This window comes from Triturus cristatus, chromosome 7, assembly GCF_964204655.1.
Source record: "Triturus cristatus chromosome 7, aTriCri1.1, whole genome shotgun sequence".
NCBI classification, from domain to species: domain Eukaryota; kingdom Metazoa; phylum Chordata; class Amphibia; order Caudata; family Salamandridae; genus Triturus; species Triturus cristatus.
Window position 1 is genome coordinate 40985239 of NC_140590.1, and position 25176 is coordinate 41010414.

General features: G+C 48.1%; 1 protein-coding gene across 1 annotated transcript in view; it reads right to left on the minus strand.

The window, feature by feature from the left end:
• MEGF8 (multiple EGF like domains 8) overlaps window positions 1-25176 on the minus strand; it is a 634126-nt gene that overhangs the window by 396954 nt on the left and 211996 nt on the right. The window contains exons 15-17 of the mRNA XM_085615576.1: window positions 14020-14214; window positions 6067-6267; window positions 3841-4080 (exon numbers count right to left, since the gene is read on the minus strand). Of these exons, the coding sequence (XP_085471702.1) occupies window positions 3841-4080; window positions 6067-6267; window positions 14020-14214 (636 nt within the window). The remainder of the gene's footprint in view (window positions 1-3840; window positions 4081-6066; window positions 6268-14019; window positions 14215-25176) is intronic.

The window sequence follows — 25176 nt, forward strand, 5'->3', positions numbered from 1 at the left end:
GGCGGACCGCATCTGCTGGGGCCCATAGACCCCTCACTCTGAGGTTGTCCATGTGCGCTCCCCATCCCTTCTGCGATGCGTCCGTGGTAATGGTCACTGTTGGGATTGGTGGTGTCAGGCTTCTCCCTGCTGTTATGTTGTCTCTGTTCCACCAAGTTATCTCCTCCTGCACTGCATGCGTAACAACCACTAGATCCTCCCAACTTCCGTTTGCTTGTGACCATTGTTGTTGTAGCCATTCCTGGAATGGTCTCATGTGCAGGCGTACATTCGGCACCAGCTGGATACAGGACGCCATCATCCCCATCATCTTGCTCACAGCCCTCACTGTCAGAGCTCGCCCCTTCTGGTAGAGCTTCGCCTCCTTCAGTAGAGCCTCTGTCCTCCTGTCGCTGGGCACTACTGTACTGTTGCGGGAGTTGATCTTTGCCCCCAGGAAAATCTTCACCTGCTCCGGTTCCATCGATGATTTTCCCCAGTGGATCGAGAATCCCAGATTCGTGAGGGTGTCTGTTACGCGTTTTGCGTGCCTCTCGCACTTTCCGCGTGAGTTTGCCTTGACCAGCCAGTCGTCCAAGTAGGGGTAGACATGTATTCCCTGCCTTCGTAGGTGCGCCGCTACTGCCGACAGGCATTTTGTAAAGACCCTTGGTGCTGATTTTAATCCGAAGGCCAGGGTCGTGAACTGGTAGTGTTCTTGTTAGATGTTGAATCTTAGAAGGCCCTTGTGCCTTCTGTTTATTGGGATGCGAAGGTAGGCATCCTTGAGGTCCACGGTGACCATGAAGTCCCCTTCTCTTATCTGTGGCAGAACCTCCTGCAGTGAAGTCATTTTGAACCTTTGCGTTCTGATGAACTTGTTTAGGTAACGGAGGTCTAGTATGGGTCTGAGGTCTCCGTCTACCTTCGGAACCACGAAGTAGTTTGAGTAGACCCCTTTGTTGCGTTCTCTGAACGGCACTGTCTCTATGGCTCCCTTTTGCAGGAGTTTCCGCGTTTCTTCTCTGAGTATTGCCAGTTCTTGGGCCGATCTCAGTCTTCCCTTTGGTTTCCTGTTTGGAGGTCTTTTCTCCAAATCTACGCAGTATCCGTACTGCACAACGTTCCGTATCCACTTGTCTGTGGTTATACGCCGCCACTCCTGAAGGTAGAACCTCAGTCTTCCGCCTACTGGTGTCGTATGCTCGTAGGCTCTTGAATCTTCTCTTCCCCCTGATTACACTTTTTTGCGCCTCACCCTTGGGGTCCTGACGAGGGTAGGCGTCCTCTTGCGTGCTGAGTCACTTCGTCGAGGGCTGTTCGCCCCCTCTCCTCCTTTGGCCACGTCCGTTCCCTCTCCCGCGAAAGGACTGGCCCCGAGGTTGATATTGCCAGTTTTGCTTTTGCTGACCTTGTCCGTGACCTTCACCCTGCTGACTTTGTTGGAACGCCTGGTGCGACGTCCCCTGCTGGCTTCCCCCCCTACCGTAGGGTCTCCTCGAGGGATTTCCTCGCCTCATTCCCCTCAGCTGGAGGGCCCCCATGGACCTCGCCGTCTCGTTTTCTTTTTTCAGCTGGGTGAGCTTGTCGTCCACTGTTGCTCCGAACAGTGTCTCTCCGTTGAAGGGGGTGCCAAGGATGTTGTTCTGCACTTCCGGTTTGAATCCCGAGATTCTTAGCCATGCATGCCTCCTCTCTGTGACCCCTATGGCCATGAGTCTTGCTGAAGTCTCTGCCCCATCCAACGCCGTCTTTATACAGGAGTTGGCGATGTTCTTGCCTTCGTCTATCAGGTGAGAGGCTCTCTGGCGGTATTCTTCGGGGAGGTGCTTTACTAGCTCCCCCATCTCATCCCAGTGCTGGTATTGGTGTCTATTGAGGAGTGCATTTGAATTCGCCATGCGCCAGTGCATTGCGGCGTTCCTCTCGACCTTTCTTCCTGTGAGGTCAATCCTCCTGCTCTCCTTATCCGGAGGTGGGCCCGAAGTTGCTGGTACGTTGGCCCTTCTCCTGGCCGTGGAGGCTATGATGGAGTCCGCGGTCACGCTACCCTTGATGTAAGGGGGGTCCAGGGAGGAGTGCTTATATTTCTTCTCTGTCCTGGGCGTGATCGACCGGCAGGTCGCAGGTTCCTTGAAGGCTTCTCTCCCCTGATTCATCACGCTTTGTAGCATGGGGAGGAACTGGCTCCTTGTCTGGATGGGGAGCAGTGTCTCGACGAGAAAATCGGCTTTCGGTTTCTCCTCGTCGAGTTTGACGCCGAAGGCCATTGCTGCGCTCCTGACCACCATATTGTAGACCCCGATGTCGTCGGGTGGCGAAGGCCTCGAAGGGTACGTGTCCACGGGCTCCTCCGGGTTTTCGGTGTCGAGATCGTGCCATTCGGCGTCGTTGCTGGTAGATGCCGCCGATTCGTAGAACGACCGTTGGTCTTCTTCCTCGGCTTCTCCCTCATAATAGGGCTCTTCTTCCTCTTCGAGATCCCTTGTCAGCCCTTCGGTGTCGAACTCGTCTTCGACCTCACCGACGTCCGCCGATGAAACCGTTGGAATCTTGAACTCCTTCATCCTGGCGTCGAACTCCTTCTTCCTTTGAAGGATGTTCTCCATTTCGGCCTCGAGCCGCCTCTTCTTTTTCTCCATCTCGGAGATGCTTTCGGCGTCGACCGCGGGTCTTTTCGATGAAACTTGCGTCGACGTCGAACGTTCTTTCTGCGTCGATCGGCCCGTTTCATGGGATGCTTTCGACGACCCTTGCCTTTCGGCGTCTTTCGGCACCAGGGAGTCCTTTTCTAAGGATCCGCTCGGCCTCTTGTCCGTGGTTCCCCCTTTGGACGTCGAAGTTTTCGGCGCCGGGGCTCCCTTCGTGGACTTTGACTCAGATTTTCTCGAGTCACCCTCGTGTTGTCGAGGTACTTTCTGTTTTGTGCTCGACGATTCTCTTACCTAGTCTTCTTTTTTCTTGTCGGTCTCTACGACCGTGAAGTTTTCGGCTGTCTCGGCGACGTTGTCCTCGTCGTCCGTGGAGAGGCCCAGATCGTAGAGCGTCGGGGGCTTCCCCTTGCCATCCATGTTGGCGTTGGCTCTTCTCTGCCGCTCTCTCACCCTGAGTGTCTTCGGCGCGAAGGCTGAGCAGGCGTTGCAGTCGATACTCTGGTGATCGACCGGAAGGCAGAGGTTGCAGACCGGATGCTGGTCTTTCTGCGCGAACTTGTGGTGGCAGTTTGGGCAGAACTTGAATGGCGTCTTGTCCATTGCGCTCAGGGTCTCTGAGCGTGCATTCTCCAAGGCCGTCGAAGAAAAGGGGCGCTGGTCCTCCTTTCTTCGCGCTCCTGATGAAATCTCTTCCTTTCCTGATATCTTCTAGTGATTCTATCGACGAAACTCGCTTTTCTTCCTTCTTCCTTCGAGTGTAATTCTGGAGCTTCCCGATGACGATCCAGACCCAACGGCGGAAAAAAGAATCTGAAGATGGCGCCCCAAAGGTGGGACTTCCGCAGGAAGCACGACGACGTCACGGGAGGTGCACCAAATGGTGGACGTCGACGCCCACCTGGGCTACAAAAAAAAAAAAAAAAAAAACAAAGAAAAGACTACGAATCCGGACCCAACCACAAGATCGCGGAATAATGCACAGCATAGTGAATCCAGAAAGATTCACGCTGCAAAACAACCCTTGCACTCTAGCCTCACTCACCTCAACGCTCTCACACAGGATCAGCTAGCACCATGCTGCTCTCACAAACTAGGTGCGCTCAATCATTACACTCTACATAATCTCTCCCACCCTAGCAGCTCTTCTTCCAGGTCTGTCACCCCATCAACCGTGACCTTCATGTCTTGGCACGATATCCGCTCTCACCTTGGCGCAGGCCTCACAATCACGGTAATCCTCACAAAGGTGACAGTTTCCTGGTGTCAAGATGAGCTGTGTGGCTCCTCCTCCGCAACGCCCAGGGGGTTCACCCACAGGTATCCGATGGTGGCAGGTACTGGTGAGAAGGCACCACCCACAGCCCTGGTCGGCCAGGCAGGCCAAGCATGAACTGTAAGAGGAGCAGCTCTCCGATCGATGCGGTTCCAGGAAAAGGAAGGAGATCTCCTGCCCAAAGAAGGAAGTGATGATGAAATTGATGTGAATATGAGATGCATGAGGCAAATGCATAATATTTAGTAAACTAATTAGTGACCACGCTGAATACCATCGACTACTTTAATATCACTTGTTTAACTCTTCAGTATCATGCTATGGCATGACCTCATAATCCAAAATTGGAACTAGCCTGGATTCCTAGTATACAGTGCTGCTCCGGCTTGTAGGAAACTAGCCACAAGACTGCTCTGTGCTCAGAGGAACTTGCCACTTCACTAACTGGATTTCTGGTATGCGTTGCCGCTCTGGCTTGTGAGAGACAACAATCTGAACTGCTCTGTGTAGAGAGGTCCTGCCGTGCAGAAGGGTCACCTAACTAGATCTTCATAGAAGACGGCTCACAGAAATAAGCCCGCCCATGAGCCTCAAGATCCCCGCAGCACAGCTGGTCTGAGTGAATGCATGATGACCACAGAAAAGCGCCATTGAGTCGGGCAGCAGCTGAAACTATTTCCAATTTCATCACTGGTGAGCCTAAACCGACCTGAGCCCATCCTGTACCGTTAGACAGCCTGTATCTGTCCTGCTCCAGGCCCAAGGGTACCTCTAGGTAATGCACCTACTTACCCCAGCATAAGACCAGAGGGTTCTGGCCGCTCTGACTCCACAGTCATCTGAACAATCTCTCTCCCCATTACGGTTACCAATATTTCGTCATTTTAGGTCATGATTCTTCCCTAACCTAAAAGTCCAGGTCCAAATGGGAAGTGGAGAAACTTGAGGTCCAGCGAGTCCCTCAAGTCCCATAGGTGCCCCAGAAACAGCAGAACCAGGGCTGTTTCTCTGACATAAAAGCACCTATCTTTCTAGATACAACTGAAACCCTTAGAATTTTTGGCATACAATGGTGGTTATCTAATGGACACAGAGACTGCTTGCACCTTACAAACTTCACAAGTCAATTTTCTTAGTTCTCTGCTTTCACCCTGGAAACTCAGCAACTGGCACGTTACCCTTCTGAGTTGTCCCATGTTGAAACATGAACCAGAGACCACTGAAAAAGAGGGCGGGCCAGACTTGACAGCAAGGATGCTTATAGTAGTCCATTTGTCAGGATCATCTGTCCTCTTTACTAAGAACTTCTTAGTAGGCACTGCAGTAAAACCGAAGGACACAAGACTGTACCAGAGTGCAGCCCATAGGATAATGCTGGTCATGTGGCTAATGATATTGTAAATCTAGTGTATGAACACTACCAAAAAGCACGGTACTTCATCCAGGTCCTCGTGGTTCAACATAGATCACCAGTAAATAAACAAAATGAAAGGCAGTGCTCTTCAGATCTTGGACACAGATCGGTCAGGGAAACACTGGTCACTTATGTCTGGGTTAGAAGGACCCTGCAAAACTCAAGCTCTTTGTAGACTCAACCACCACAGGAGTGCAAAGCTGCCGGTGATGGTTTCAGCTGGATGTGTTCATCCCAGAATGTTGGTTTTACTGGTTTTAAAGACACCGTGATAGAGGTTGCATATGAAGACAAACGTTTTCCAAATTGAAAAATGTACTGAGACATTAACATCAAAATGTAACAAATAATTATCATCTGGTTGGCTAGTCCCTGCAACTAACACCGCCCGCACCTCACACCCAATAAACACTTCTGCATGTCAAAACTCTAAAACAAACAATGGGACAGAACACAAAAACATGTCTAACGACAAAGTGCACAGGCAACAGCATCATGTGTTGCATTTAGTCAAAATGTTCTTATTACAAGTGATTTGTTTGATCACTTTAACCTAAAATTCACACATACATGCAAAGGGATTGGAAATTATGTTATACATGTCGGCTACATAGACCCAAAGCACGCAGGAACATAAATCTCAAATGCACCTCACTCAAAGGAAGATGTTAAGCAACCTGTTGTACCAGACTCCTTTAGTTTTCGAACTATCAATAGTAAAAAAAAAAGTACAAGAGAGGACTTACGCTGCCCCCCGGTATCCCAGTGCGGTCCCACGTCAGGGTGAGTTCGCTGGTTTGCCCGTTACCAGAGTTGTTGAGGTAGCCTTCAATTTGCACGGCATACTTGTTTTCTCGCTCAGGCCTGGGGAACAGTCGCTCTCCACTGTTCCGCTGGAGGGGGCGTCTTTCCTTCTCCTGCTGAACAGTCCAGCGCCCCACTTCCTCCTGTAACAAGAGAGGTTTGGGTCAGATGGTAGGGATAAGTCATCCAACTAGGCTAGAGTGGGTACTAAGGCACAGAATGTTATGCATGTTAAACAGCACTTTGTCAGCACTGACATCTATCACAGATGCTAAAAGTTAGGCTGGGGATGTTGAGTTGATTCAAATAATGCACTGTCTGCTAGACTATCCAGTCATTCTGAACACTTCAGGAACCAATACTATATGGATTTTGACAGTTTACCCCATGGTTTCTTGCCACCTTAGCAGGGAGGGGGTTCGCCCAGCTCAAAAGCCACCAAGAGAGTGACTCAACAGAAGTAGACATCCCTAAAGGGAGAATTTCGGTCTTGCTCACATCTAGACTTTTTCATCCGAGTAGCAACCTCTGAAAGGCACAGTTTGAAATCGACCAAAGTTGTCGAGACATTATTGGACGCGGATATAATATGCTGGGAGTCAAACAAGACCACTTTGAAGCTGAATGGAAATATCAGGTTAGCCAACAATACCGTAAAAACAGTGAGAAGGGTTTGACTCATGAATGAGTCATATGAAACCCCACTTTGAAGGGCAGACGAAGGGGTCGAAAAGGGGGTCAAAAAGACACACTGGGATCAGTTCCTTTAACAAGAACACAACCAGCCTAATGCAAATCCACACATCCCAAGGCTGAAGAGTCTAGAGCAGTATGGAATGCAAGACCGCGTCCAATGCTGTTGACAAGACACCACCAGAGCTGCAGAGCCCGCCCAAGGGCGTGGATGGCTCTCGTTCGATCAGAGACAGGCAGCAAGGCAACTTCGGTGCTGTTTTGAGAGTGGAACTCAAAATGAAATGTGTGAAGTACAGAATAGGCTGCCAAATTTTCAGAAAGTTGAGAATTAACAAGATTTTCCCAGATTTTGGAGCAGACTGCCAAGTCAGCTCAGAGTTTATGGAGGAGAGTTAGACCTTGGATTTCTTTCCATGACGTCGGCACTGATCCTGAGACAAGAGAGAGAGAGAGCTATGTGTGAGAAAGTGGCTCTGTATATACTGAACCAAAGTAAGGTTCAGTGTACACAGAGTCCACAGTCCCCAGAGGTTTGGCAGAGGCTAAAGTTAGATATAACCATACTCTCTAAAGTGGTAGCTTGGACGAGCAGTAAGGCAGTATCAGAGGACAATGTAAAGCATTTGTTGCACACACTCAGTCAGCAAATGTCCTCACACACTCAAGAACTGAACTCTAGGCCAATGGTTTTGTATAACAATATATAGTTGTTTTATTTTAGAACCAACAATAGGTATCAAAATATACTTTCTCAGAATGAGATGCTTTAGTTAAATACTTTTACAATATGCAGTTGATTTTTGTAGGCAATAGTTACAGGGTGTTGCAATAGGCAACACCATTTCAAACACAATAATACATTGAGCTCAATGGCAATTTTAAGTTATGTGCACATGATTACTTTCAGGAATACTTTCCTAACTCCAGGACTGGATCCTAGATTCAGACCTGGGACAGTTCTTGGAAACAAGTGAGTAAATTCAGTTAAGTGACTGTTGGGATTTTTAAACAATATTTTGCTATTTTAAAAGTTGACACAAACTTTTTCTGTTCAAATTACCAATGTAATCCTATGGAAGGAAATACACTTAGCAGGTAAGTGGGTTTAAGAGTACTTTTTCTAGGTCAGTGTTGGATCCTGGATCCAGCTCTAGTGTACCACCTGTAAGCGGTTGAGAAACTGCGTTTAAGTTATACAGGTGATTTTTAAAGAATATTTATTAGTTTGCAAAATTGACACTTCGAAGAAATTTCATAGAAAAGCAGACAATGGTTTCCTATGGGAGAAAATTCAAGTTACGGGTAAAGTATGTTCTCGTTAATTTTGTAATCCAGTGCTTGGCTCCTAGGCTCAACACTGGGGCATCTATCTGAAACAGGTAAGTAATTACGTTTAAACAGGTGGTACGATTTTTAAAGAATATTTGTAGTTTGCAAAAATCGACAACAAATTTCACAGATAAACAGTCAATGGTTTCCTATGGGAGAAAATTGAGTTAGTGGTAAGTACGGTTGTAAGTACTCTTCAGGGTCAGTGATGGGCACCAAGCTCCAGCACTGGGATCTCTCCTAATAGTAGGCGAGTATTTCCGTTTTCGTTACTCGGTTGATTTTAGGTGAATATTTTAAAGTTTATAAACTCCACACTTAGAAGAAATTTCAGAAGAAACCAGTCAATGTTACCCTATGGAAGGAAATTGGGTTATCGGCTTTTGGGGAAGTACTCGACTGGCAGAGTTAAGGTTCTGGGCACAGACTCAGGTGTTTCCCAGGGTCAGGTAAGTACAGTTGTTACACCCTCAGCGGCACTGGGGCAGACGGGTACAGAGTGAGTTAGGCCCAATATTATTCTATGGGAGGCAGGGGGCCTTGGTTGGTGGCTGCTGACTAGCAGGCCACGCGGCTGTGGGAGCTGGGCTCCTGGTCACTTGCTCAGGGCAAACGGGGAAGTAGGTAGGAGTAGAAGTTACACTGCCATGGCCACTCGGGCGGCTGGGTGCAGGGTGCTTTTGAGCCTTCGGGCGCTCAATGGATTTCAATGGGAAAGCTCCAGGATGAACAAAGGCTGCAAGCTCAGGACGAAGATTCTTCAGGTGCCACCACCACTTCGAGAGGTAAGTTGGGTAGTTGGAGGATAGGTAGGTACCCAGGAGTTGGGCACAGGGGGCTGCAGGGCGCCGGGGTGCCTTTTGATGTCGGTAAATCTTACCCTCTGTTGATCGCGGTTGAGGGGGTACCTGGTTCTGAGGCTGCAGGCATCGTCAGGAGCGTCGAGGTGAGTCCTTGGGTGCCGGATTCAGGGTCACAGTCGCCGGGGGGACGTCCTCTGGGTCTTTGTTCACTCCGGCACAGGCCAGGCTTGGCGGGTGCAGGGTTTGCGGTTCTGGGCTGATGCCAGGGGTTAGAAACTTGCTTTGAGCAGAGCCACTGCTCGTGGGAGTCCCAGGTGCTCAGAGTCCCAAGGTGGCCAGGTCCTCCGGGGTTTGTGAGGTTGCTGGCCACAAGAGGTGCCGGGATATAGCAGGAGCAGGTTCGAGGGTCAACAGGCCGGTAGGGCTGGGGTCAAAGCAGTTGGTGTCTTCCTCTTCTTAGCAGATGCACGGCAGGTCTTCTTTATTCTTGTTCTTCTTTGCTAGTTTAGAATCTGAGGAGGGAAGGTTCAGGGTGCCCCAAAATACTAGATTTAGGGGCGTTACAGGTAGGTAAAGGGCAGGGACCAATGGGTCCCTGCCCTGGGGTGGGTACACCCCCTATCCTGCCCCTCTGCTGTGGGAGGGGGGGGGGGGCAGTATCCTAGTCCTGATTGGGCAGGGATTCCCATCTTCAAGATGGCGAGAGCCCGTAGAGGTGCTTCACCTCGCCTCCCCCACCTGAGGTGCGGGGTTGGCAGAGGCTGGCACATCCCCTGTCCTTACTTGGGGTTTCCGGCCAGTCTTCCCGCCAGAGTGGGGGTCAGAACCGGTGGAGGCCAGTTTGTTGGGTACAGCAAGTGGCCTGGAGAAACTCACAAAGGTGGCATGCCTTTGAAGCTTCCCTCTGCCCATCCTGGGGGAGGAGACCTAGCACCTCGCCCAGGATGTGCATTGCTGCAGGCCCAGGAGCGGGGGCTCTCCACTCAGGGGTCCAGCAACATGTCTGCTGTGTGGCAGCCTAGGCAGCCTCCCAGACAAGACAGATTGTGGGTTAGGTTTCAGGGGGCATCTCGAAGATGCCCTCTGTAGTGCTTTGTACATTAAATCCCACACTGGCATCAGTGCGGGTTTAATGTGCTGAGAAGTTTGATACCAAACTTCTCAGTCTTCAGTGTTCCCATTATGGTGCTGTGGAGCTCGTGTTTGACGAGCTCTCAGCACCATATACTCTTAAATGGCAGCACTGCCCAGGAATGGACCTGGGTACTGTAGGGGCACAGGGCTCATACTCCTGTGCCCACACCACTGGCATAGGGCACCCAGCTAGAGGGGTGGCTGATGTATGCCAGGGCAGTGTAGGTTGTGGGCCTCTAAGGGTGGCACAATGAGTGCTGCAGCCCTTAGAGGCCTTCCCTGGTCACAAAGCCCTGGGTACCTAGGGTACCATTTACCAGGGGCTGACATGTGGCCAGGGTTTGCCAATTTGGGGTTTTAGGGAAGGAACATAGGCCCTGGGAACCTGATTGGCAGGAGTCCAGGGGACACTCAGTCAAAGTACATTCAGCAATTTACCAAAAAGTGGGGGCATACCATGCAAGAAAGATGGCACTTTCTCACACTATGATGTTGAGTGCCAGGTTAAGAACATGCGGTAAACGGGGATCAATAAGAGAACTAGATCTGCGGAGGGAAAGGGTGAGTGAACATCCTGAATGAAGATCGTAGCAGAACCAGATGTTGAAGACCCTGAAGATCACATCGACCTGACGCTGAAGAGGAAGGTCCGAGATTGTGTGCTGGTCCACACAGTTAGAGAATACCCTGGTAAGCTTTTCTTGGAAGAGTGATGCAAGGTTGTCACAAAGAGATTGCAAGGAATGGATCAACTGTTGACAGGCAGGGAAACAGAGCAGAGATCTAACAAAGGAGAATGTTTCTCAAGGAGCATTTTGCTAACTCCATTTTTGTGGCATAGAAAGCGGCGTCGACCAACTTAATTTACAGACTCACACTAACAAAATATTTCTTAAACTGAATGTGGAAGTCGCTCTATGATTAAGGGTGTGAGTTAATGCCAAAGATTCCTTCATATTATGCGCAATGAAAAAAAAAATGAAATTACCTCTGAGCGAAGGACTTAAGGACCAAGAATACATTAATTGCCGATTGTTAGACCTGTCAGCCCTAGGGTGGTCTTTCCCTGAGTTTTTGCCCTTGCCTAATTTTTTTCCACCCTCTTTTTCGTTGGCCTTAGGTCTCCGAGCGCCTTCCCATTGCTAATCAATGCTAAGGTGCAGGTGCTCTCTTCTCCCAATATGGCTGCCACAGGCCCCTGCGGAGCGGTCTTTTTAGTAGCACCCTAGTTGCCAGGAGCTGGCTGGGACCCTACAACATTGTTGCGACACCTGCCCCCATAGCTAGAGTAGGGAAGCTCCTGGAACCTTCTAGAATAAGGGTGGGGTCTGCTTTTGCCGCCTTAGAGAGTGGTCACCTGACCTGGGGATACTTAAGGGAAGGAGGGAAACTTTTCAGTCAGTTGGGGCCACGCTGACCTGGGGGAACCTACGCAGGAGATTTAGGCGGTAGGGCCTAGTCAGGGACCTATACCACTGGAAGTGACAGGGCTTAGATGCTGCCTTCTAAGTTACGTGAGGGACACTGAACTAGCCCACTGATCTGGCCCAGCGGGAGGGGAACCCAGGGACGACCTGCAAAGCCTGACTAAAAACTCTCTTCAGTCACCAACTCAATCAACTCCCTCCTCCCCCCCACCCCCCAAGGAACTAAGTCCTAAGGGCGCAGGAACCAGCAAGTGCCAAAGAAGACCATTAACTTCACCACAGATCTGCTGGGGGATCAACCAGGTACCAGCGCTGAGACACCCCTTCACTCCCTGACCCCACCTGGGATCCCCCCCACCCTTCTTCAAATCACCACGGTCGTGGCCTGCCCTTCCAGCCTGCCCTGAGCTGTGGCGCTCCCCTGTGGGCGTAGGGGGCGCTGGGCATCGGTCAAATTGCCCCCAAGCTGCAGGCCGAGTATTGATTCCCCCCACCCCTGCTGGGGTGCATTCGAATCACTCACCGCTGCGGCCCAGCGCCGAGAAGCCCGAACCCCGACATCCCCGGGGCCCGCGGAGAAGACCGGGGCCACGTCACTGCCGTCGCTGCCTGACCCTCACGGCCCTCGGTGAGGAGAGGGCCTCCGGAGTTTGATGGAAGGCCGCGCTAGGCCCTGAAGCCAAAACCAGCGTCACCTGACGGGGGCGGACTCCTGAACGCCACCCCCGCCGCTTCCTCATTCGCTGTGCAGGCCGCGACCCCGCAGGCCGCGCTGTCATTGGCGGCTGCGGGCGCGCCTTCCCCGAAACCTCTGAAGAGGAATTCCCAGGCCCCAGGAAGCGGAGGGGGGCCCGGGCCGTCTCCTCGTCACCGCAGGGCTCCCCGGCCTACGTCTGGACCCGCCGGGAGCCCCGCGCAGTCCCTGTCGACCCGGACACCGCCGGTCGTCACACGCGGCTGGCGGAAGGGGCGCTAAGGAGAGCGAGCCCCCGTCTGGCCGAGGATTGCCAAGAACGACCCGCGAGAAGAAAGGTAAAGGTAACCCCTGGGGAGGAGGGCGGAGGGCCAGAGAGAGAGGCCCTGGACTCGCCCCTCCCCCGGGGAAGTTCTCTATGAGCCCGGTGGGCCCCCATGGCCCCAGAAGGTGAGAATAAGCTTGCCCCCGGCCCCCTCAATTCTCGCCCTGTGCAGGGCTAGTGGTCACCAGATAAACGGAACATTTTGGGGCACAAGGAGTCCGCCAAAGTGGCTCCGGTGGGGGAGACGGATTACCCCTGCTGTACTGTTGCATAGTTTCCATCAGATGATGAACTGTCCCACGTACTGCTCTAATAAAACGCCCCGTGAAGGCCCTGAAGAAATGCTATGCTTCCTGCTCCAATGTCAGTTGCCATGTTTAGCGCTTTGATTGTGTGCCATGACTAGCGCTTGGATTACTGCTATGTTAGCGTATTAATTTCTTGCCATGACTAGCGCTTGGATTGCTTGCTATGTTTAACGCATTGATTTCTTGCCAGGTCTAGTGCTTTGATTAATTACATGTTTCGCGCTCTGATTGACTGCCATATCCAACGCTCTAATGCCATTGCCATATTGAGCCCTCTAATGAAATGCTATGTTGAACGCTACAGTGAAATGCTTTAATGAAATGCCCGGTCTAGTGATTTAAGGAAATGTTCTAATGAAACTGTCTAATGAAATGCTTTGAGAACCCGACTTCGATTTAGATAAAGCTGACTGGTTTTTACTCAACCTCACTGGTGTGGTGTCAATCATTGCATGCGCTTCCTGTCTCAGTGGATGTGTGTGCTGTATGGTCACTTTACACGTAAGCCTTTGGGTGCCTACCGGCTCGCGCCAAGCTACCCCCTTAGGGACTGGTGACCCCAGGTCCTACACTGATGAAAAAAAAATAGGTGAAAAATACACATCTTATTAAAATGCCATTGTCTGTAAAATTCTAGCTAGGATTCACAACTGGACACAGATGAATATTGTCAATGAATGTGAATCTTTGACAAATGCAATGCTTGTGTGAATGAGGTAGAGACTGAGCCTGCAAGGGAAAAGGGACATCTGGGAGGAAAGCATGAACACCTATTATGCATGGAAGATATGAGGGCTGATGGGTAATGTGAGGAGGAGCCTACTTGAGTAACACAGAAAAAACACAGTAGGGATGTCGGGTACAGTGAGGGCTCTCTTCCTTGTTCCAAAGAGGCCTCATGAGTTACTGGTTCAGCTACAATTAGCGACAGAGGCGTGTAGTCAGGTAAAAAAAAAGTACCTTTGGTGCAAGAGAAGATGTGACTGATAATGTAGGGACTCCTTGAGCATAAGCGAGTAATGTGAGATTATCTTTTCTTCCGAGGGGTCAGCAAAGAGCAAAAGGTCAGACAGGTTATTTAAAAAAGTGACAGAGGTTGCACCGCCTTGGAAGCTATTAGTGGGGACAGTTCCTACCCAATCACCCCCTTTCACATCGCGTGGCAAACATTAGACTTACCATGCTCTCCAGAGTGTTGGGAACTCGGGCCAGCTTGGCAATGACAAAGAGCCTCTGAATGCGAGCCCAGACAGATACATCCTCTGGAGGCTGAGCGACGCTGGTCATGGGGTAGATAAATCCTTTGTAAACTAAGGAAACATCCATCTCAGTGCTCGGGTTCAGAGTGATGGTCGTACTTCGCACAATAGAAACCTATAAAAGACAAAAGGTCAAGTCATAGGAATATAGACACAGGCACCAGCAGCACACTCTAAGCCACCATACACTGATCGACAAAGTGGCGCCTGGTGCATTTTATGAGCAAGCAACTGTGGTCTTGTAAATCAAAAGATGCAAACCACCTGGGGCACACTTCAGCGCTTACACACCTACAAAGAGCCGCCTGGGGCTGAACCTGATCCGCTGTGCACTAAAGACAGTCACCTTGTGCACTCTGAGCCACTGCACACCAAAGAGTCACCTCATGCACTATGAGCTGCTGTAGGAAGCTGGCTCTGTATATACTATTCCAAAGGAAGGTATAGTGTGCATAGAGTCCAGTGGATCCCCAGAAGTATAACAGAGACTGAAGTAGATAATAACTTACTCTCTTTTGTGGTAGTGTGGGTGAGTAGTAAGGCTTTATCAGAGGGTAGTGTTAAGCATTTGTTGTACACACTCAAGCAAGAAATTATGTCACTCACTCAAAGACTGAATCCAGACCAAATGTTTCTATAAAAAGTTATTTTGTTATTTTTTCGTTTCTAGAACCAAGATTTACTCAGTAGCAGGTAAGTGATATGCTTCATACAATGTTACTTTTCCAAATACACTGTGCACTGGTTTTGGAGGAACATTCAAATTACTTTTGCAGTTGAGAAAATGGATTGCAAGCTGTTCGTAACACTTGAAATTACCTTCATATTACTTTGTAGTTACTTCTAGTTCAGCATGAAACAAGCTAATAACACAGTCTAAGCAACATAGGACATTAGTAAGCAGGTTAACTCTTTTAGAGACACCAAGTTACTTTTGTTGCATTACAAGACAGTTCATCACTTAGAAGATTTTTCAAGGAAAACCACCATACAATCCTATGGAGAAAAACGAAGTCTTAAGTTTACAGGTAAGTAAACACTTTTAGGAATGGAGCTTTGGGGGCACAACCAAGGTTCAGGTTGGCACTCAAGGGGCACCACCAGCGGCACTAGGATGACAAGGTTCCAATGTTAGCCAATGGGGCACCTCGTTGGGGGCTGCTCACAGGCAGGTCACTGTCTTGGGAGGCAAGCTCCTGGGGTTAAAGTTAAGGGCAAAGGGGTCCCAGGCTAGCACCAAGTCCACACCGAGAGTGGTGCAGGGAGTTTAGAAAGTATCGTGAGCCCAATCTTCCCTATGGAGGATGCTGGTCGAGGAAAAAGACTGTAGGCTGGAGGATGAAGTTAAAGAGTTGCTGGACACCAGAACACTGTCCGTTGGGCACCTCAGGACTCGGAGGGGCTGCGGGTGCAGGGGTGTCTTTTCGTGTTGGGTTCTTCTCACCGGTTCACTGTAGGGGGGAGCATTCAGGATGAGGCTGCAGGCATCAAGGAGAAGGTCGGTGAAGGTCGTCCGATGCTGGATCACAGGTCAGGATCGCCGGCGGTTACTCGCTGGGGTGTTGGGCCACTCGGGCCGTGGGCGTCAGGTGCAGAGTGGTGAGGACTAGCGGATCCAGTTAGATCTGGAGTCCTGGCTTGTGTTGGAATTGGACAAATCTGGTGTCCATGGGAGATCAGAGTTCTTTGGGAAGACAGGGCAGCTCCCCAGGGTTCTTGGAGACTGCTGGCTGCAGAACACACCGGTTTCAGCTTGCAGGGGTTACGAAGCAGCAGACAGGCTGGTAGGGCCAGGGCCAAGGCAGTTGTCGTCATCCTCTTCTTCTGCACCACGGCTCTTCAGTCCTTCTTCTTGTGGAGTCTAATCTAGCTTCTGGGTTCAGGGCTGCCCACTAAATACTGTATCATCTCATGTGCACTCAGTCCCTGTACACCAAAGACAGAGCCACCTCATGTGCACTCTGAGCCCCAGTACACCAAAGACAGAGTGTGAGAAAGTGGCTCTGTATATACTGTTCCCAAATAGGTACAGGGTGTACAGAGTCCACAGTCACCAGAGGTTTGGCAGAGGCTAAAGTTAGATATAACCTTACTCTCTAACAGTGGTAGCTTGGTCGAGCAGTAAGGCAGTATCAGAGGACAGTGTAAAGCATTTGTTGCACACACTCGGTCAGCAAATGGTCTCACACACTCAATAACTGAACTCTAGGCCAATGGTTTATATATATAAAATACATGCTTGTTTTATTTTAGAACCAAGAATAGGTATTAAAATGTACTTTCTCAGAATGAGATGCTTTATATAAATACTTTTGCAATATGCAATTGATTTTTGTAGAAGGTTGCAATAGGCAACACAATGTTAAACACAATAATGTATTGAGTTCAATGGAAGTTTCAAGTAATTTGCAACAGATTACTTTTAGGATTACTTTTGGAATTCCAGGACTGGATCCTAGATTCAGTCCTGGGTCAGTACTTAGAATCAAGTGATAAAAGTCGACTTAATTACTGTGATGATTTTTAAACAATATTTTGCTATTTTAAAAGTTGACACTTAGAAAATATTTCATAGAAAACAGTCAATGATTCCCTATGGAAGAAAATTCAAGTTGCAGGTATAGTATGTTCTCGTTACTTTTGTAATCCAGTACTGGGTACCTAGACTAGTACTGGGACCTTTATCCAAAACAGGTAAGCAATTACGTTTTTAGAAGTTATACGATTTTTAAAGAATATTTAAAGTTTGCAGAAATTGACACTTAAAAGAAATTTCACAGAAAAACAGTCAATGGTTTCCTATGGGAGAAAATTGGGTTACTAGTAAGTACAGTTGTAAGTATTTTTCAGAGTCAGTGCTGGGCACCAAGATACAGCACAGGGAGCTCACCCAATAGCAGGTGAGTGTTTTCGTTTGTTACTCGGCTGATTTTTTATGAATATTTTAAGATTTGAAGAGTCCACACAGAAGAAATTTCAGGAAAAAGCCAGTCAATGTTACCCTATGAAGAAAATAGAGTTATCGGTTTAAAGGTATGTACTCGACTGGCAGAGTTGAGGTTCTGGGCATAGACTCAGGGGTCCCCCAGGGTCAGGTAGGTACAGTTGGTTCACCCTAAGCGGCACAAGGGCGGCCGGGTGCAGAGAGAGTTAGGCCCAATGTTATCCTATGAGAGTTAGGGGGGGCTTGGTTGGTGGCTGCTGACTAGCAAGCCACGCAGCTGTGGGAGCTGGGCTCCTGGTCACTTACTCCGGGCAAGCGGGGAAGTAGGTAGGTGTAGAGGTTGCACTGCCAGGGCCACTCGGGCGGCTGGGTGCAGGGTGCTTTTGAGCCTTCGGGCGCTCAATTGATTTCAACTCCAGTACTTGGCTGTGTTGTATTCTGAGATCCGCAAATCCATTACCTGGCTGTGCAGTGCCACAAAATCCCAACCTCCAGTACCTGGTTGTGAAGTGTTCTGGGATACCCAACACTTACCGCACCTAACTGTGCAGTGCTCTGAAATAGTTGGGTGTTACTGTATCTAGGCCCATTGTCCTCCTTACCATACATGCCTCACTCCTCACTGCCTCTGAGGTGGAGAGTCTAACCCCCAGACCCCCAATTTTACCTTGTTTGTCTGGAAGGAAGGAATATGTTACTTACACCCTGTAAACATCTGTTCTTGGCCTGTAGAGCTGTAGATTCACATGCTTCGCATACTCCTACCATCTAGTGTTGGGTCCGGATGTTTGCAAGTTGTTTTTCTTCGAAGAAGTCTTTCCTAGTCACGAGGTAAGGTGACCCCCTCCTTTCGGTGATACTGTGCATCGACTCCATTGTTAGAATGTTTTCCCGCAAGAGGGTGAGAATGGAGTAAGTAGGTGTACTATATAGATGTCAATGTGTGTGTAGTGAGAATAGTAAGAACTGCAACAACCACAGGTGTACAGGCAGGAGGGAAGGCGCATGTGAATCTACAGCTCTACATGCCAAGAACAGATGCTTACATGGTAAGTAACATAATCCGTTTGGGACATGTGTGCTGTACCATGCTTTGCATAGACAATAAATGAGTACTCCCCAAAGCGGTGGCTAACCAGTGGAGGATTCAGTTGTCTGAAAGAGTGTCTTTAGCACTGCCTGCCCTACATTAGCATGTTGACGTGCTAAGACAGCCACACAATAATGTTTTGTAAATGTGTGAGGTGTGGACCATGTATCTGCTTTACATGTGTTAGCTATGGGAATGTTACCTAAAAAGGCCACACATGCTCCTATTTTGCGAGTAGAATGCGCTCTAGGAGGAATAGTTAAAGTTCTTTTAGCTTGAACATAAGTTTGAATACATTTAACAATCCACGTAGAATTTCAGATTTTGAAATTGGATTTCCTTTATGAGGTGGAGTAAACACAACAAAACGTTGCTTTGTTTTACGAAAACCCTTTGTCCTGTCAATATAGTATAGTAGTGCTCTTTTAACATCAAGCGTGTGTAGAACTCTCTCTGCTACTGAATCAGGCTGAGGAAAGAACACAGATAACTCAACGGACTAATTAATATGAAAAGCAGAAACTACTTTTGGTAAAGATTTAGGATTCGTGCGAAGAACCACTATGTTTGTGTCGCTGAAAGAAGGGTTCTTCTAAGGTTAATGCCTGTAGCTCACCAACACGCTCAGTGAAGTGATGGCGATTAGGAAGGCAACTTTCCATAAAAAAAACTGACAATTATGTAATGGTTCAAAGGTTGGACCCATAAGACGTGTAAGAACAATGTTAAGATTCCAGACAGGTGAAGGTGGCACTTTTGGTGGCATTATTCTTTTAAGGCCTCCATAAAAGCTTTAATAACTGGAACTTTGAATAAGGACAAACGATGTCTGCTTTGCAGATCTGCAGCTACTGCTGCAAGGTGTAGTCTAATTAATGTGTAGGCTAAGCCTACTCATTGTAGATGTAAAATATAACAAATAATATTCTGAACAGATGCATGCAACGGATCTATTTTATTGTTTTTACAATAAATAACAAACTTTTTCCACTTTGCTGCATAACATGGCCTATTGGTAGGTTTACTTGCTTCTATAAGGATTGTCATACAATATGGTGGCGATTTAGATATCCAAACTCTATGATTTCAAGAGCTAGATCGCTATGTTGAGCCCCTTGGGGTTTGAATGTCTGATTTCTCCACGGTTCTGTGTGAGAAGGCTGGAAGTGAGGTGTAGTTTTTGGTGTGGAACTACTACAGTTCTAGTAACGTGGTGAACTACGGTTGAAGGGCCCACGTGGGAGCCACTAGAATCAGTGTAAGTGATGTCTGCCTGAGTTTCCGAAACAGAAATGGAAGGAGAGGAAGAGGCGGATTGTAAGCAAATATCCCTGACCAGTTTATCCACAGGGCATTGTCTTTGGATAGATGGTGTGGGAATCTGGAGGCGAAGTTTGGGCATTTTGAGTTCTGTGCTGTGGCAAAGAGGTCTATTTGTGGGAAACCCCATTGATGGGAGTGTGGGAGGAGAACCTGGGGATTCATTTCACATTAGTGTATTTGTTGCCGCATCCTGCCGAGAAGGTAGACATACGGATTGTTTATTCCTGGAAGGTGTTCTGCCAGAAGATGAATATTGAAATGTATTGCCCAACTCCAATTGGTCTGAGAGAGGCATGACTAGTGTAGAGTGTGCATCTCCCCCTGTTTTTGTACATAGTACAATGCCCTCATATTGACTGTCAGGACTAAGACAACTTTGCCTACTAGGTGAGGTAGAAACACTTCTAGTGCTAACTGAACTCCTACAAGTTCTAAGTAATTGATGTGGATACTTCTGTGTTTGGAGTCCCATAAACCTTGAATTGTCATATGCTGGAGATTGGCACCCCAACTTGTGAGAGACGAGTATGCTGTTAGTACGACTTGTGGAATAGGATTGCCCTTTTAACAGGTTTTGTGTGTTCAACCACTGCAGAGAGCAATGAGTGCGGTCATAGGATCCCGCCTCTTGCCCAGAGAGGGTCAGAAGCCTGTCTCTGCAGTTACCAGAGAACAGTTCCCACAGGAGTGCCCCCCAGAGAGGTTTATTTACTCTTCTTATTTCACAAGCCCTCTCAAAGGCTGTGAACCATTTGGTGATGTCATCACCTTCCTCAAATTTAGGGACAATCCCTTTGGGGATTTTAGGATCAGAAGTTTTCTCCCTATCCTTGTTTTTATCATTGCTGCCACCATTGATGCACCCATCTCTCTCCTTTCGTTTTCTAGAGCCAGGAACATGGACTCTAGATCCAACCTTTTGGCCAGATTTGCTAAAAAGCTGTCCTCTTCACTGGTGGGTCCCCCAGTGAACTAATCTGGTACCTGGTTCACCTGTGTGATCTCTAGGTTCCCAGATGCTAATTCTTGGATCCAAGGGTATGGGGGACCTTTCCTCCCTAGGGAATAATGTAGGGGGTTATTATCCTCCTCCTCCTCTTCCCTTTCCTCATCTGATTGGCCATCACCATGTTCAGATGGGTGGTCCTTAGCATACTCAGCGAAGAGCTCCTGGAGCACTAGTTAGGTTGGATGCAGGCCCATTGGTAAATTTTTAATTTTGCATAGGGACCTCAATTTCTTGAAAGACAAGTGCAAGTAAGGTGTGAGGTCGAGCTCCTCCACCAGGTCCTTATTATTTTCACTAATAGCTGGGTTTGTTTGAGTCATTCTAACCTGACAGTTCTAATCCTCTACCCTGACTATAGTGACTTATTTTTCTAAAATTCTAATGGGACTTAAGCAAGGCCCTGACAAGACTTTGTAGTTTGGAAAAGACCAACCAGAATTCTAAAGGTTATTTTAAGAGTTCTGTTGTGTGATCAGATGGTAACCAAGTAGTCCAACAAATGCAAGTTTGCATCCCACCGCTGCCACCAATGTGAGAAAGTGGCTCTGTATATACTGTTCCTTAATAGGTACAGGGTGTACAGAGTCCACAGTCCCCAAGGGTTTGACAGAGGCTAAAGTTAGATATAACCTTACTCTCTAAAGTGGTAGCTTGGTCGAGCAGTAAGGCAGTATCAGAGGACAGTGTAAAGCATTTGTTGTACACACTCAGTCAGCAAATGGTCTCACACACTCAATAACTGAACTCTAGGCCAATGGTTTATATAAAATATATATGGTTGTTTTATTTTAGAACCAAAAATAGGTATCAAAATATACTTTCTCAGAATGAGATGCTTTAGTTAAATACTTTTACAATATGCAGTTGATTTTTGTAGGTAATAGTTACAGGGTGTTGCAATAGGCAACACAATTTTAAACACAATAATACATTGAGCTCAATGGGAATTTTAAGTTATGTGCAATTGATTACTTTCAGGATTACTTTTCTAACTCCAGGACTGGATCCTAGATTCAGTCCTGGGACAGTTCTTGGAAACAAGTGAGTAAATTCGCTTTAGTTACTGTTGTGATTTTTAAGCAATATTTTGCTATTTTAAAAGTTGACACTTAGAAACTTTTTCTAATCAAATTACTAATGTTATCCTATGGAAGGAAATTCACTTAGCAGGTAAGTGGGGTTAGGGTTACTTTTTCTAGGTCAGTGTTGGATCCTAGATTCAGCACTAGTGTACCACCTGTAAACAGTTGAGAAACTGCGTTTAAGTTACACAGGCGATTTTTAAGGAATATTTATAAGTTAGCAAAGTCGACAGAAGAAATTTCACAGAACAACAGTTAATAGTTTCCTATGGGAGAAAATTCAAGTTACGGGTAAAGTATGTTCTCGTTATTTTTGTAATCCAGTGCTGGGTTCCTAGGCTCAGTACTGGGGCATCTATCTATAACAGGTAAGTACTCGGTTGATTTTGGGTGAATATTTTACAGTGTAGAAACTCTACACTTAGAAGAAATTTCAAGAGGAACCAGTCAATGTTACCCTATGGAAGAAAAGTGAGTTATCAGCTTTTGGGTAAGTACTCGACTGGCAGAGTTAAGGTTCTGGGCATAGACTCAGGGGTCTCCCAGGGTCAGGTAAGTACAGTTGTTGCACCATCCGCGGCAAAGGGGCAGCCGGGTGCAGAGGGAGTTAGACCCAATGTTATCCTATGGAGGCAGGAGGCCCTTGGTTGGTGGCTGCTGACTAGCAGGCCACGCGGCTCTGGGAGCTGGGCTCCTGGTCACTTGCTCAGGGCAAATGGGGAAGTAGATAGAAGTAGCACTGCCATTGCCACTCGGGCGGCTGGGTGCAGGGTGCTTTTGAACTTTCGGGCGCTCAATGGATTGTTATGGAAAAGCTCAAGGACGAACAAAGGATGCAAGCTCGGGGACGAAGATTCTTCAGGTGCCACCATCACTTCGAGAGGTAAGTTGGGTAGTTGGAGGATAGGTAGGTACCCAGGAGTCGGGCACAGGGGGCCGCAGGGCGCCGGGGTGCCTTTTGGTGTCGGGAAATCTTACCCTCTGTTGATCGTGGTTGGGGGGCTCCCTGGTTCTGAGGCTGCAGGCGTCGTCAGGAGCGTCGAGGTGGGTCCTTGGGTGCCGGATTCGGGGTCACAGTCGCCGGGGGGACGTCTTCTGGGTCTTTGTCCACTCCAGGCCAGGCCAGGCGGGTGCAGTGTGCGCAGGGTTCGCGGTTCCGGGCTGATGCCAGGGGTTAGATACTTGCTTTGAGCAGAGCCACTGCTCGTGGGAGTCCCAGGTGCTCAGAGTCACAAGGTAGCCAGGTCCTCCGGGGTTTGTAAGGTTGCTGGCCACAGGAGGTGCCGGGATTTAGAAGGAGCAGGTTCGAGGGTCGACAGGCTGGTAGGGCTGGGGCCAAAGCAGTTAGTGTCTTCCTCTTCTTAGCAGCTGGACGGCAGGTCTTCTTTCTTCTTGATCTTCTTTGCTGGTTTAGAATCTGGAATCTAAGAAAGGAAGGTTCTGGGTGCCCCTAAATACTACACTTAGGGGCGTTACAGGTAGGTAAAGGGCAGGGACTACTGGGTCCCTGTCCTGGGTACACCCCCTATCCTGCCACTCTCCTGTGGGAGGGGGCAGTGACCTAGTCCTGATTGGGTAGGGCTCCCCATCTTCAAGATGGCCTTGTGACCAGAGAAGGACCCTAAAGGCTGCAGCACTTATTGTGCCACCCTTAGAGGCCCTGTGTGTGTGTGTGTACACACACACACACACACACACACACACACACACACACACACACACACACACACACACACACACACACACACACACACACACACACACACACACACACACACACACACACACACACACACACACACACACACACACACACACACACACACACACACACACACACACACACACACACACACACACACACACACACACACACACACACACACACACACACACACACACACACACACACACACACACACACCCTGGGCCTGTAACAATGCACATCCTGGGTGAGGTGCTAGGTCTCCTCCCCCAGGATGGGCAGGGGAAGCTTCAAAGGCATGCCGCCATCGTGATCGTAATCTACTTCCCCATTTGCCCTTAGTAAGTGACCAGGAGCCCAGCTCCCACAGCCGCGTGGCCTGCTAGCCAGCAACCCCCAACCAAAGGCCCCCTGCCTCCCATAGGATAACACTGGGCCTAACTCACTCTGCACCAGACTGCCCCTGTGCCGCTGAGGATGTAACAACTGTACCTACCTGACTCTGGGAGACCCCAGAGTCTATGCCCAGAACCTTAACTCTGCCAGTCAAGTACTTACCCAAAAGCCGATAACTCACTTTTCTTCCATAGGGTAACATTGACTGGTTTCACTTGGAAATTCTTCTGTGTGTCGCGTTTTGAAACTTTAAAATATTCATCTAAAATCAGCCAAATTACGAAAACGAATTTACTCACCTGTTATCAGGAGAGATCCCAGTGCTGGGTCTTGGTGCTCAGCACTGACCCTGAAAAGTAATTACAACCGTACTTACCTTTAACTTGATTTTCCTCCATAGGATAATATTGCCTGGTTTTTGCCAAAGTGTAGATTTTGCAAACTTACAAATATTCGTTATAAATCGCCTGTATAACAAAAACACATTCTTTCAACTGTTTACAGGAGATGCCCCAGTGCTGGATCCAGGATCCAACACTGAGTTAGAAAAAGTAACAAAAACCCCACTTAACTAAGTGAATTTCCTCCTATAGGATAACATTGGTGATTCTATGTGAAAAAGTTTCGAAGTGTCAACTTTTAAAATACAATAATAATCCTTAAAATTCACAACTGTAACCAAAACGTTTTTACTCAACTGTTTGCTGGAGATGTCCCAGGACCGAATCTAGAATCCAGTCCTTAGGTAAGAAAAGTAATCCAAAGAGTAATCAATTGCATTTAACAAGAAATCCCCATTGAGCTCAATGTTATAATTGTGCTTGAATTGTTGCCTATTGCACCAACTGTAACTATTGCATTCAAACGTCGATTGCCTATTGAAAGTATTTATCTAAAGCATCTCAATCTGAGAAAGTATATTTTGATACCTAATGTTGGTTCTAAAACATAACCACCATATATTTTTATATACAAACCATTGGCCTAGAGTTCAGTTCTTGAGTGTCCGAGACCATTTGCTGACTGAGTGTGTACAACAAATGCTTTACACTGTCCTCTGATACTGCCTTACTGCTCGACCAAGCTACCACTTTAGAGAGTAAGGTTATATCTAACTTTAGCCTCTGCCAAACCTCTGGGGACTGTGGACTCTGTACACCCTGTACCTATTGGGGAACAGTATATACAGAGCCACTTTCTTACACCATTTAACCATGGTTATTGCTTGCCAAATAGGAAGAAAGTGCTGTAGTCTTCCCCTGACAGGTGTAATATGAAGTTAGAAGTTTATTGGTTTGTATAGCGCTGAATCACCCATGAGGGTATCTCGGCGCTTAGGACGGCAGAGAACATCAGAGTAAAGAAATTTAGAATAGGTGAGTTTTTAGCAGCTTTCTGAACTGAGGTAGATTCTGGCAATTGCGTAGAAGAAAGGGTAATTTATTCCAGAATACAGGAGCAAGGTAAGAGAATGCTTTGCCTCCACTGCGTGCCCTTTTTACCCTGGGGGTGGTGAGCAGAAGGTCCG